Consider the following 15,440-nt stretch of genomic DNA (forward strand, 5'->3'; position numbering starts at 1 on the left):
GGCTAGTTTTTTGTATTGTTAGTGGAGACGGGGTTTCACCGTGTTAGCCAGGATGGTCTCGATCTCCTGAGCTCGTGATCCGCCTGTCTCGGCCTCCCAAAGTGCTGGGATTACAGGCTTGAGCCACCGCACCCGGCCAGAATATATTCTATTCTTAAATGTAGCCTGAAAAGTAACAGGTACTACATAGTGCTAATTTCATTTTCACTTTATTGCTGCCACTTTCAATCACCTCCACCTTGGGTAAATCTATGAAGTTTACACTGTGATAACAAGGTATTTATAGAAAGATTCCAATGTACCACCAATTTAATTTGTTGTGTGTCAATAAGCTAGTCCATGAATATATTCTGGATAGATTTTCTCCCTTCTTGGATACTTCAGGACATTTCTCCACTCATTAGTAACTGTGATGAAGAAATGAAGCACATAAGCATCTGGAATAAACTGGTAAAAGGAGTTAATGGCAAAAGAGAGGGTCACTATTGACTAAACAGATTTTAGATTCTGTGTATTTCAAACAGGAATACGTCCTATGTTGTATTAGCTGAAGAAAGTCTTGACAATGTTTTTATTTTTTACCTCATATAAGCATATTTGATGGAAAGGTTGTCCACACTGGGAATTATCACACACTTGATCAGGAATGGCACCATCAAGTTGATAAGCATAACAAATTCCACAATCCATAGTAAAATCCTTCAAAAGAAAAATATTTATAAAAAGCATATGTCTCTCACTTATTCATTGTACATATTTGGGAGGGTACGTGTGATATTTTGATACATGTATACAATGTTTAATGATCAAATCAGGATAATTAAGATACTCATCACATCAACATTTACCTTTTATGTTGGGAACATTACAATTCTCCAATTTTAGAATATGAAGTCACCTATGTGTTTAAAACACAAGGTAAGATCAGGAAGAATGTTGTATAAATACACCTTTTATAAAAGTGACTATATTGCTGTATTATAGGAAATATAATTACATTACTATTTAACACCTAGCAAAGCTACTGTAGAGTGTTTCCTTTTTCACTCACATATACACAGCTAGGCTAAAAAAGAGAATCCATTTTTGGCTGGCAAGATGTCTGGGCATTAGTAATTTTCCCATATCATACATTGATATAATGTCCCTGATAGTATTTAAAGATAGGAATTGACATTAGCTAGTAATTACTAAACAGCACAATTCTGTAACTAAAGGAAAAAGAAACTCACCACCATTTAGTAGTCTACAACCTTAGCAGCCTTGTCAAAAATCAATTCTAAGTTTATTATTTTTGCAATATAGTGGTAGCTATTCAATTTTGAGAAACTATACTGCTTCACAAACACTTATATCAAGCTAATCAGTACTTCAGCCATCCATAAACAGACTGTGTAGAAGAGCCAAACATCTCATTAGCTACTTTGGAACTTTCCCCTTATTTTTAATAAATGACTGTCATTAATGACTTCACTACTGAAGACCATGAAAAAAGTGTACAGTTGACCCTTGAATAACATGGGTTTGAACTGCACAGGTCTACTTATACACAGATTTTTTTTCAACCAAATGCCGATCAAAACTACAGTACTGACAAGATGCAGAACCTGTGTTTATCTGAAATCTGTGTATACAGAGGGCCTACTTTTTTCTATATATGGGTCCCACAGGGTAACTGTGGAACTTCAACATCTGTGGATTTTGGGGCAGCCCGGAAATCAATCCCCTTGTTCCAAGAGACAATTGTACTTAACAAGCAATCAAAGGTAAATAAGTTTTTTGATGCAGTTCAGAAGTCTGTGTTAAAATATTTTTCTAATTCCCTCCTTCAGTATCATTTTTCACTAAGAGAAGCATTTAAACTTCATTATACAATACTGTCTGGAATATCAAAGCACTGATAAAACTTACAGATTTTTCCAGGATAGCACGAGCTGGAAAATCAATTTCTAAAACATCTTTCAAGTTTTGTAGCACACTATTTTCTGGATCCCTGAAAGTATGGGGAAGAAATATTATGATATGAACTTTGTAAAATCACCAAAAAAGTAAAAATTATATTGCCAAGGTACCTACCACAAATGTATGTTCCTGCTCAGCTTAATTCCCAGGGGTTTTACCACTTCAGATAAAAAAAAAAAAAAAAGTTTAATAATTGCATGCTCTACTCTTGGTTTGCAAAGCCACATTTGATATAGAATGTTTCTTAACTACTTGATTAAAAAATCGAAATTATATGTATTATGTTAAAAAAATTATACAGTTCACAATGCTGAGACATTTTCATTTAAAATAACTATCATTGTTGCAGTGAGCCAAGATCATGCCATTACACTACATACTGGGCAACAAGAGCAAAACTCTGTCTCAGACAAAAAAAAATAAAAACTACCATTAATATACTAATATTGTATAATAATTTAACAATGGTAGGCAAGGATTTTATGACTCTATTAAAAAACATGTAAATATCAGATGTCATACCATGGTCAGCTCCAAGAAAGAAGCACTCGGGAAGCATAGTAGGATGCCTGGGGTCTACCTCTATATTTATGGAAACATTATTCCCTGGAATGAAACAAAATTAAATCTTTTAGAAGTAGAACAGCCAGCTCATCAAGCAAGCCAATAAAAAATAAAGAGGTGTTGGTCTGGCTACCTATTTCACTGTATACCCACAGAAAGATTAACCAAATGTTTTGTAGTTTTTTGTAATGGTAAATATTATAATTTAACCAAAAGAAGTAATGTTGATATGATTATCATTAAAGGGATCTTAAATTTCAGCCAATCAACAAATTGATATATTTAATGAGATTGCAATTCTGATCAACTGTATTTAAGTTTAAATAAAAATGTTCTGTGGAGTGATAAAAGTCTTTAATATCAAAACTATCACAAGTCACATGTTGAAGAAATAATTATCTAATTACTTTTCATGGCTTTCTTAAAAAAGTTTACATTTCATAGAACTATGGCCAAATGTAAAAAGACCAGCAATACAGTAAATGGTAAAAACAAACATTAAAGATTCAAGTTTTATAAAAAATTATAAAAGCATTTTCTGAATTATTTTGCTGCATGTGAAACTCTCCCTTATAATTTAACAAAATATTTCATTCACATTGGCAACTGTTCATTAATAACCAAAACAATAAGTAACTTAATTTCATGAGACCTAAGAAAACTGGCACTAGATTCTTTTATAAATTTTAACTAGGCCGGGCGCGGTGGCTCAAGCCTGTAATCCCAGCACTTTGGGCCAAGACGGGCGGATCACGAGGTCAGGAGATCAAGACCATCCTGGCTAACACGGTGAAACCCCGTCTCCACTAAAAAAATACAAAAAAAACTAGCCGGGCGAGGTGGCAGGCGCCTGTAGTCCCAGCTACTCGGGAGGCTGAGGCAGGAGAACGGCATAAACCCGGGAGGCGGAGCTTGCAGTGAGCTGAGATCCGGCCACTGCACTCCAGCCTGGGCGACAGAGCGAGACTCCATCTCAGGAAAAAAATAATAATAATAATAAATTTTAACTGTACTGGACTACAGCATAAGTTTCAGAAATTTTACTTCTATTTTTTGAAGGTACATAGTGTCATTGCTTAAGATCAATTTGGATTTCATTTTCATGGTAAAAAATGTCTTGATAAATTCTATACAGTAAAATAAGCCTTTCACTGAGGCTGGCATCAACATAAATGCAATTATTGCACATCTGGCAAAAAGAGGTCATTAATGGAAAAAAATCACTAGCCATTCAATGAGAAAAATAAAAATACAAAAAGTTATAATTTCATTTGGTAACACATTATTTACTATGAACATAAATCTCTTATTAGCCCTCAACACTGTCATCTAGTAATGGCTCCAGACAGTATTTTCATTTAATATGGGCATATTAACTAATTTTTCCATTCATTGTTCAAAACTGAGTCTTAAGAAGGCAAATCATGCCTGGAGGAGAAAAAAGAAGCTAACAGGTAAATAGGGAAAGAATTAAAAACTAGGCGATTTATGCTGAATGAGAAATATAAGTATATTTAATCATAACCTCATAATTATTTTAATGGGGCCACAAAAAAATGAATAACTACATTTCTTTGAAGAAAATATTTTCATTCTTAGTATCTACTTGTTCACAAATATAGCATAATTTGGTTAATTATTCCAAATTAAATATGGTTAGACTTGTTGAAACCAGGAAAGTAACAATACTATTTGTAGAATTGCTGTACAAGTATACTTTCTTCTCATAATACCATGCATGTCACATTCTCCCCCCCCCCAGATAATCTATATTATACCTAGGTATAAAGTATAAAAATTGCTCACTAACTTGGATGTGATTCACATTAGAATTTCAAAATACCCTTGAACAACGTATCTATTTATCAAAAAAGAAAGAAATGGTTATCTTAAAACTAGCTACGGTATTTCATGTGAGCTTAAACATAGTTTATCTAAAATCTTGAGAAGCTGAACTCTAAAAGTGACTTTATGTTTTGCTTGCTTATAAAGAAAATACATAACCATTTTATAGTCAAGAGAATATGATAACATTGCACAAGTATTTATGATTATACCATATTTCCCTCATAAATTTCATATATTTGTAGGGAAGAAAATACGTAAAACTACAAATTCTTTCCAGTGGCATGGTCTACTGCAAGTTCTTTTATCTTCCTCTGTATTTCTAACAGAAAATATTCCCAGATCTGAGCACATTAATCTTAGAAGATTCTAAGTTTCACAAATGAAGACTTCATTATTCTAACACTTTTTTTCTTGTTCTAAGTAATGTAAATTTTGAATTACCTGTTCCACGATTTCTGTGCTAATTAACAGCTAATTAAACACTACTCCTGAATGTTACCTCCATTGGATCATCACCTTTTATAATGAAACACCTCAGTACTTCTTTTCACCTAAAATATTTACATTTAAAGGTGTAGCAAAAATAAAAAAAAAAAAAGTTCATACCAGAAAATGTTAATAGTTGACTTCATATAAAGAAGTCTGAGTCCAACTGTCATTGTTAGATTTATTTTCATAAGTAATACAAAATAAACACCTAAAAACAAGCCCTTATTCCTCTTTGTGCCTACCTAATGCAATTCTGCGTGCTGTTGCACACCGTGGAGGTTTTTCTGGCTCAAGTACCCAGGTCTTCTCATCGATTTCATCCATAACATCCCAGAATGCCTTTAGTGATTCTATTGCTGCCAAAAACTGACTATAAATGCTTATTAAGGAGCTCTGTAAAAAAATGAAAGTTGAGTAAGTTATATGGCATTCTACCAATAGCAGATAATATTTTACTTAAAATACACTCAATTTAAAAATTTTAAGCTTTGCTTCATTTTAGCTACAAAGTAGAATCCAGTAAACAGGAGTCAACTCTCCCTGCTTCACATCTCTTCCTATAGTGTTAACAGGATTATTTTTTATTGACAGTACACTATACACCTGAGAAAGAATAGTTTTTTAAAAAATCATAATTATATTATAAAGCTTGATATACTACATGTATGGAATAGTAATGAGTACTACAAGATGTATGTACACACAACTTTAATAAATATTAATGTACACGATATAGCTAACATTGGACCTGTACAAAGTGTCTATACAATTTTAGTATGAAAATCTTAATTTCATGTTTGCTGCAGCAATCAAGTTAAATGCAGTGCTATTTGTAATTTAGTGAGATTATCTTTAAATATTATTAAAAACGTTGGAGACCTAATCAGGCAAAGAGTATGAAAAGGTGTTACACAATTTTAAAGAATTAAAACAGAAGGTACAAACGATGTTTTTACACATTTAACTTTTAGCCAATCTCTAAATTCAGCATTTCATATTTTAATCCTCTCTATAGGAATTAGCTTAAATATAGTTTCACTAAATTTTAAATAATGTCATCACTGACTTTAAAAACAATTTTTAAACAAAAGAGTTTCTCATAAAACAATGTGATATGTTTAAAAGATACAAATGCTTACTAAATACTTTTGATATAAAATCAATCAAAATAGTTTAATAAGAATTCAGGGTTTAGTTATTGTTTCAAGTAAGCAAAATGTAAAGTCACATACTACAAATGTTTTCAATCTGAAATAACAGGCCACACCAATAATTTAAGAATATGATACACCCTAAGATGAAAAGAAACTAGCCACTTCCTTAAACATGTATTTTATACCTAATACTTAAGGAAAACCCATCCCATTTTGTCATTTCAGTCAAGGTTTACACTTGGATGAATTCATGGCTCAGTTCCACTGAGCTGGATTCAACTGTCCTAACCTTCTACACATATTAAAAAAAAGTGGGCCAGGTGCAGTGGCTCACGCCTACAATCCCAGCACTCTGGGAGGCTGAGGTGGGCAGATCACAAGGTCAAGAGATAGTCTTAGACCATCCTTGCCAATAAGGTGAAACCTTGCCTCTACTAAAAATACAAAAATTAGCTGGGCGTGGTGGTGCACGCCTACATTCCCAGCTACTTGGGAGACTGAGGCAGGAGAATCACCTGAACCCGGGAGGCAGAGGTTGCAGTGAGCCAAGATCGCGCCACTGCACTCCAGCCTGGTGACAGAGCTAGATCCCGTCTAAAAAAAAAAAAAAAAAAAAATTGGTGTGAAGTAGGAATTAGAGCCTGATACCTGAAAAATAACTTTTGAGGATATTGACGGTATAATGTCTGCTCTCTTCTGTTACGCTATACTTATCTAAAAGTTTAGATGACAGAATCCAGAAATCAGAAAATTAAACTCCCAAGAAGCTAGTTTTAAAATCAGTACAATAGTGTATCTCTGTCTCTCCTTTCTCTCTCTCTCCATCTGTTTCTACATATGTATTTAAAATCCGTAACTACCTATTCCTTTGTACACCCAAGAAAAGGTTAACTCCCCTGCCAAAAAAAGGTTACAAAATATTTTCACAGTGGCATCTTTTATTTATTTCCAATGGCATTATCCATTTCTCTTATGCACAACTGCAAATAAAATCCTAATTGCATTTTGAACAGAAAAAATACATTTTTAATTAAGAAAACAGCCAAAAACAAAACATCCCTGGAACTAGAAGTTACTTGGTAATTACAGAAAAAGTGAATTTTAAACCCTAAAAGTCATTATATGATTTTACTAGCCAGCCATCTGAGGTAGATACACTAAACAGTATTTTTACATTCCAGATGGGGAAAAGAAAGACCAAAAATGTAACAAGTTCGACACAGAAACACTTCTCTTAGCAATTTCAATGAACTTAAGGGATAGACATCAAAACTATTATATCATTAAGCTATGTGATTAACTAATAGTTTTTTCTCAAACTGCTTATTTTGTCCATTAAATCACTAAAAACCCTTATTTTGAATTTTTTCCCCAAGTTGAAAAAAAATACATTATTTCTAAATATTACCAATGGAATTAAATACTTTATATACAGCACCACAAATACCAAGGAATAATATGGCCAAAATTAAAATCAAAATTCAGTAAGTATATTGCAGGGAGATGAGTTCTCTAAAAAATATTTTTACAAATAAAAATAGCCGACATTCTCAGTGGCTGGCAAGATGGCCAAATAGGAGCAGCTCCGACCTGCAGTTCCCAGCGAGATCAAGGCAGAAGGCAGGTGATTTCTGCATTTCCAACCAAGGTACCCAGCTCATCTCACTGGGACTGGTTAGACAGTGGGTGCAGCCCACAGAGGGCAAGCCGAAGCAGGGTGGGGCGTCGCCTCACCTGGGAAGCGCAAGGGGTTGGGGAGCTCCCTCCCCTAGCCAAGAGAGTCCATGAGGGACTGTGCCATGAGGAATGGTGCACTCTGGCCCAGATATGCTTTTCCCACGGTCTTCACAACCCACAGACAAGGAGATTCCCTCCAGTGCCAACGCTACCAGGGCCCTGGGTTTCAAGCACAAAACTGGGTGGTTGTTTGGGCAGACATTGAGCCAGCTACAGGAGTTTTTTTATACCCCAGTGGCGCCCAGAATACCAGCAAGACAAAACCGTTCACTCCCCGAGAAAGGGGGCTGATGCCAGGGTGCCAAGTGGTCTATCTCAGCGGATCCCATCCCACGAAGCCCAGCAAGCTAAATTCCACTGGCTTGAAATTCTCGCTGCCAGCACGGCAGTCTGAAGTAGACCTGGGACACTCAAGCTTGGTGGGGGAAGGGGCATCCACCATTACTGAGGCTTGAGTACGTGGTTGACCCCTCACAGTGTAAACAATACCACCAGGAAGTTCAAGCTGGGCAGAGCTTACTGCAGCTCAGCAAAGCCTCTGTAGCCAGACTGCCTCACCAGATTCCTCCTCTCTGGGCAGGGCACCTCTGAAAGAACGGCAGCAGCCAAGTCAGGGGCTTATACATAAAACTTCCATCTCCCTGGGACAGAGCACCTGAGGAAAGGGGTGGCTGTGGGCACAGCTTCAGCAGACTTAAATGTTTCTGCCTGCTGGGTCTGAAGAGAACAGCGGATCTCCCAGCACAGCACTCAAGCTCTGCTAAGGGACAGACTGCCTCCTCAAGCAGGGGTCAAAAGACACCTCATACAGGAGAGCTCCAGCAGGCATCTGGAGGGTGCCCCTCTGGGACAAAGCTTCCAGAGGAAGGAACAAGCAACAATCTTTGCTGTCCTGCATTCTCCGCTGGTGATACTCAGGCAAACAAGGTCTGGAGTGAACCTCCAGCAAACTCCAGCAGACCTGCAGCAGAGGGGTCCATTAGAAGGAAAACTAACAAACAGAAAGCAACAGCATCAACAACAACAAAAAGAACATCCACACCAAAACCCCATATGAAGGTAACCAACATGAAAGACCAAAGGTAGATAAATCGACGAAGATGAGGAAAAACCATACAAAAAGGCTGAAAATTTCAAAAACCAGAACGCCTCTTCTCCTCCAACGGATCACAACTCCTTGCCAGCAAAGGAACGAAACTAAACAGAGAATGAATTTGACGAATTGACAGAAGTAGGCTTCAGAAGGTGGGTAATGACAAACTCCTCTGAGCTGAAGGAACATGTTCTAACCCAATGCAAGGAAGCTAAGAACCTTGAACAAATAGACTGATAAGTTCTGAAACTGAGGCAGTATTTAATAGCCTCAAATAGCCTTGAAAAAAGGTTAGTGGAATTGCTAACTAAAATAACCAGGTTAGAGAAGAACATAAATGACCTGATGGAGCTGAAAAACACAGCACGAGAACTTCGTGAAGCATACACAAGTATCAACTGCCAAATCAATCAAGCAGAAGAAAGGATATCAGAGACTGAAGATCAACTTAATGAAATAAAGTGTGAAGACAAGATTAGAGAAAAAAGAATAAAAGGAAATGAACAAACCCTCCAAGAAATATGGGACTATATGAAAAGACCAAACCTATATTTGATTGGTGTGCCTGAAAGTGACGGGGAGAGTGGAACCAAGTTGGAAAACACTCTTCAGGATATTATCCAGGAGAGCTTCCCCAACCTAGCAAGGCAGGCCAACATTCCAATTCAGGAAATACAGAGACCACCACAAAGATACTCCTTGAGAAGAGCAACCACAAGACACATAATGGTCAGATTCATCAAGGTTGAAATGAAGGAAAAAATGTTAAGGGCAGCCAGAGAGAAAGGTTGGGTTACCTACAAAGGGAAGCCCATCAGACTAACAGCTGATCTCTCTGCAGAAACCCTACAAGTCAGAAGAGAGTGGGAGCCAATATTCAACATTCTTAAAGAAGAGAATTTTCAACCCAGAATTTCATATCCAGCCAAACTAAGCTTCATGAGCGAAGGAGAAATAAAATCCTTTACAAACAAGCAAATCCTGAGAGATTTTGTCACCAGGCCTGCCTTACAAGAGCTTCTGAAGGATGTGCTAAATATGAAAAGGAAAAACCAGTACCAGCCACTGCAAAAACATACGAAAATGAAAAGATCATTGACACTATGAAGATACTGCATCAATTAACGGACAAAATAACGAGCTAGCATTATAATGACAGGATCAAATTCACACATAACAATATTAACCTTAAATGTAAACCAGCTAAATACCCCAATTAAAAGACACAGACTGGCACAATGGATAAACAGTGAAGACCCACTGCTGTGCTGTATTCAGGAGATCCGTGTCACATGCAAAGACACACACAGACTCAAAATAAAGGGATGGAGGAATATTTACCAAGCAAATAAAAAGCAAAAAAAAAAAAAAAAAAAGGCAGGGTTTGCAATACTAGTATCTGATAAAACACACTTTAAACCAACAAAGATCAAAAGAGACTAAGAAGGGCATTACATAATGGTAACGCGATCAACGCAACAAGAAGAGCTAACTATCCTGAATGTATATGCACCCAATACAGGAGCACTCAGATTCATAAAGTTCTTAGAGACCTACAAAGAGACTTAGACTCACACACAATAATAGTGGGAGACTTTAACACCCCCACTGTCAATATCAGACAGATCAACGAGACAGAAAATTAAAAAGGATATTCAGGACTTGAACTCAACTCTGGACCAAGCAGATCTAATAGACATCTACACAACTCTCCACCCGAATCAACAAAATATACATTCTTCTCAGCACCAAATCGCACTTATTTTAAAACTGACCACAAAATTGGAAGTAAAACACTCTTCAGCAAATGCAAAAGAATGGAAATCATAACAGTCTCCCAGACCACAGTGTAATCAAATTAGAACTGATTAAGAAACTCACTCAAAACCGCACAACTACATAGAAACTGAACAACCTGCTCCTGAATGACTACTGGGTAAATAACAAAATTAAGGCAGAAATAAGTAAGTTCTTCGAAACCAATGAGAACAAAGACACAACATACCACAGTCTCTGGGACACAGCCAAAGCAGTGTTTAGAGAGAAATTTATAACAAAATGCCCACAGGGGAAAGCAGAAAAGATCTAAAATTGACACCCTAACATCACAATTAAAAGAACTAGAGAAGCAAGAGCAAACAAATTCAAAACTAGCAGAAGACAAGAAATAACTAAGATCAGAGCAGAACCGAAGGAGATAGAGACACGAAAAACCCTTCAAAAAAATTAATGAAACCAGGAGCTGGTTTTTTGAAAAGATTAACAAAATAGACCGCTAGCCAGACTAATGAAGAAGAGAGAAGAATCAAACAGATACAATAAAAAAAAAAAAAAAAAGATAAAGGGGGATATCACCACTGATCCCAGAGAAATACAAACCTCCTATAGAATACTATAAACACCTCTACACAAATAAACTAGAAAATCTAGAAGAAATGGAAAAATTCCTGGACACGAACACCCTCCCAAGACTAAATCAGGAAGAAGTCAAATCCCTGAATTGATCGATAACAGGTTCTGAAATTGCAGCAGTATTTAATAGCCTACCAACCAAAAAAAGCCCAGGACCAGACAGATTCACAGTCAAATTCTACCAGAGGTACAAAGAGGAGCTGGTACCTTTCCTTCTGAAACTATTTCAAACAGAAAAAGGACTCCTCCCTAACTCATTTTATGAGGCCTGCATCACCCTGACACCAAAACCTGGCACAGGAACAACAAAAAAAGAAAATTTCAAGCCAATATCCCTGAACATCAACAATGCAAAAGACCTCAATAAAATACTGGCAAACCTAATCTAGCAGCACATCAAAAAGCTTATCTACCACGATCAAGCTGGCTTCATCCCTGGGATTCAAGGCTGGTTCAACATAAGCACATCAATAAATGTAACCCATCACATAAACAGAACCAAAGACAAAAACCACAGGATTATCTCAATAGATGCAGAAAAGGCCTTCGATAAAATTCAACAACCCTTCATGCTAAAAACTCTCAATAAATTAGGTATTAATAGAACATATCTCATAATAGTAACAGCTATTTATGACAAACCCACAGCCAATATCATACTGAATGGGCAAAAGCTGGAAGCATTCCCTTTGAAAACCAGCACAAGACAAGGATGCTCTCTCTCACCACTCCTATTCAACACAGTATTGGAAGTTCTAGCCAAGGCAATCAGGCAAGAGAAAGAAATAAAAGGTATTCAAATAAGAAGAGAGGAAGTCAAATTGTCTCTGTTTGCAGATGACATGATTGTATATTTAGAAAACCCCATAGTCTCAGCCCAAAATCTCCTTAAGCTGATAAGCAACTTCAGCAAGGTCTCAGGATACAAAATCAATGTGCAAAAATCACAAGCATTCCTATACACATTAACAGAGAGCCAAATCATGAGTGAACTCCCATTCACAATTTCTACATAGAGAATAAAATACCTAGGAATACAACTTACAAGGGATGTGAAGGGCCTCTTCAAAGAGAACTACAAACCACTCCTCAAGGAAATAAGAAGACACAAACAAATGGAAAAATATTCCATACTCATGGATAGGAAGAATCAATATCGTGAAAATGGCCACACTGCCCAAAGTAATTTATAGATTCAATGCTATCCCTATCAATCTACCACTGGCTTTCTTCACAGAATTAGAAAAAAAACTACTTTACATTTCATATGGAACCAACAAAGAGCCCATATAGCCAAGACAATCCTAAGCAAAAAGAACAAAGCTGGAGGCATCATGCTACCTGACTTCAAACTATACTACAAGGCTACAGTAACCAAAACAGCATGGTACTAGTACCAAAACAGATATACAGACCAATGGAACAGAACAGAGGCCTCAGAGGTAATGCCACACATCTACAACCATCTGATCTTTGACAAACCTGACAAAACCAAGCAATGGAGAAAGGATTCCTATTTATTAAACAGTATTGGCAAAACTGGCTAGCCATATGCAGAAAACTAAAACTGGACCCCTTCCTTACACCTTATGCAAAAATTAACTCAAGCTGGATTGAAGACTTAAACGTAAGACCTAAAATCATAAAAATCCTAGAAGAAAACCTAGGCAATACATTGGCATGGGCAAAGACTTTATGACTAAAACACCAAAAGCAATGGCAACAAAAATTGACAAATGGGATCTAATTAAACTAAACAGCTCTGCACAGCAAAAGAAACTATCATTAGAGTGAACAGGTAATCTACATTATGGGAGAATATTTCTGCAATCTATCCATCTGACAAAGGGCTAATATCCAGAATCTACAAGCAACTTAAACAAATTTACAAGAAAAAAACCACTCCATCTAAAAGTGGGTAAAGGATATGAACAGACACTTCTCAAAAGTGTCCAACAAACATGAAAAAAAAGCTCATCATCACTGGTCACTGGAAAAATGCAAATCAAAACCACAATGAGATACTATCACATGCCAGTTAGAATGGTGATTATTAAAAAGTCAGGAAACAACAGATGCTGAAGAGGATATGGAGAAACAGGAACGCTTTTACACTGTTGGTGGAAGTGTAAATTAGTTCAACCATTGTGGAAGACAGTGTGGCTATTCCTCAAGGATCTACAACCAGAAATACCGTTTGATCCAGCAATCTCATCATGGGGTATGTACCCAAAGGATTATAAATGATGTTACTATAAAGACATGCACACACATGTTCATTCCAGCACTATTCACAATAGCAAAGACTTGAAACCCACCCCAATGCCCATCAGTGATAGACTGGAAAAGAAAATGTGGCACATATACCCCACGGAATACTATGCAGCCATAAAAAAGGATGAGTTCATGTCCTTTGCAGGGACACGGATGAAGCCAGAAACCATCATTCTCAGCAAACTACCACAGGAACAGAAAACCAAACACCGCATGTTCTTACTCATAAGTTGGAGTTGAACAATGAGAACACATGGACACAGGGAGGGAAACATCACACACCGGGGCCTGTCGGGGGGTGTGGGACTAGGGGAGGGATAGTATTAGGAGAAATACCTAATGTAGATGACGGGTTGATAGATGCAGCAAACCACCATGGCACGTGTATACCTATGTAACAAACCTGCACATTCCCCACGTGTATCCCAGAACTTAAAGTATAATTAAAAAATAAAATACAATACAATAAAAATAGCCATCTTCTCATTTTTTAACATAAGCAGTCTCACATCTCACCAGAGCTACTGTGCCATTGTTTAAAGAGTTTTTTTTTTTTTTGCCCATTTGTAAAGTGCAAAGTAATCAAAAAAGATATCGAAACTTTTCAGAAAAAAAAGTGAGAGTACTAATATTAATGAGATAACATTAAAATAGTAAATGTTAATAAGGATGCAAAGCAACTGAACTCTCATATACTGTCAGTGGGCATGTAAATGGCACAACTGTTTTGAAAAGATTTGGCAATTTCTTTAAGAATTAAATATATTCCTACCTTATAACCTGGCAATTCCACTCCAAAAAAAGTGAAAAGATATATCCATAAAAATACCGTTACCAGAATGCTCATAGCAGCTACATTCATAAGCACCAAAAACTGGTAACAGTCTAGATGTCTGTCAACAGGCGAAAGGATAAACAAACCTCAGTATATTCATGCAATGGACTACTACTCAGGAATAAAAAGGAATGAACTATTGATCCATGTCACAACATGGATAAATTTCAGAAATTTGATGGGTAAAATAAGCCTATGTAGGAAAGAGTACATACTGAATGCCTCTGTTTATAATATCTGGAATAGGCATAACTAAACTTAGGCGGAAAACAATCAACATAATGGGGATTTACTAGGACGGGACAAAACCCTGTGATGATAATGTTCTGCATCTTGACCGTGGATTGCACTGGTGTATCCATTTACTGGAACTTACGGAACACTTATATGCACTTTACTGCTTCCAAATTTTACAAAGAACTGAACTCTAATTAAATGTATGCATGCTGATGACATATTTTATTTTATTTTATTTTATTTTGAGACGGAGTCTCGCTCTGCCGCCTGGACTGGAGTGCAGTGGCCGGATCCTCAGCTCACTACAAGCTCCGCCTCCCGGGTTTACGCCATTCTCCTGCCTCAGCCTCCCGAGTAGCTGGGACTACAGGCGTCCGCCACCTCGCCCGGCTAGTTTTTTGTATTTTTTTAGTAGAGACGGGGTTTCACCGTGTTAGCCAGGATGGTCTCGATCTCCTGACCTCGTGATCCGCCCGTCTCGGCCTCCCAAAGTACTGGGATTACAGGCTTGAGCCACCGCGCCCGGCCAGATGACATATTTTAAAGAAAGTATTCAGATACCTTCAAGGTACTTTGGATAGAACTAAAAATGGCTGGATTTATGGGTGGAAGAAAGGATGAATAAATGGAAAAACATATGATAAACGAAATATAGCAACGATTAACTATAAAATTTAGATGGTGGATATATGGGTATTCACCATAAACTTTTTCAATGTTTCTTGTACGTCAGAAAATTTGTAATAAAACATTGAAGGGGGGAATGAATCTCAAAAATATTAAATAAATGATATAAATTATGTGTGAGTTACTTGCTATAACTGAGAAAGTTGAC

At 36.9% G+C, this 15,440-nt stretch overlaps 1 protein-coding gene across 6 annotated transcripts in view; it reads right to left on the reverse strand.

The window, feature by feature from the left end:
• FANCL (FA complementation group L) overlaps positions 1–15,440 on the reverse strand; it is a 78,914-nt gene that overhangs the window by 1,964 nt on the left and 61,510 nt on the right. For 5 of the 6 annotated variants that reach the window (XM_023228255.2, XM_023228257.2, XM_023228259.2 and 2 more), the window contains 5 exons: positions 5,106–5,256; positions 2,485–2,568; positions 2,077–2,122; positions 1,912–1,993; positions 583–699 (listed from right to left, as the gene is read on the reverse strand). In XM_023228255.2, the coding sequence (XP_023084023.1) occupies positions 583–699; positions 1,912–1,993; positions 2,077–2,122; positions 2,485–2,568; positions 5,106–5,256 (480 nt within the window). Of the gene's footprint in view, positions 1–582; positions 700–848; positions 899–1,911; positions 1,994–2,076; positions 2,123–2,484; positions 2,569–5,105; positions 5,257–15,440 lie in introns of those variants that run through there. The other variant, XM_023228261.1, reaches the window with a different exon arrangement.

The sequence above is a fragment of the Piliocolobus tephrosceles genome, chromosome 15 (assembly GCF_002776525.5).
Source record: "Piliocolobus tephrosceles isolate RC106 chromosome 15, ASM277652v3, whole genome shotgun sequence".
NCBI classification, from domain to species: domain Eukaryota; kingdom Metazoa; phylum Chordata; class Mammalia; order Primates; family Cercopithecidae; genus Piliocolobus; species Piliocolobus tephrosceles.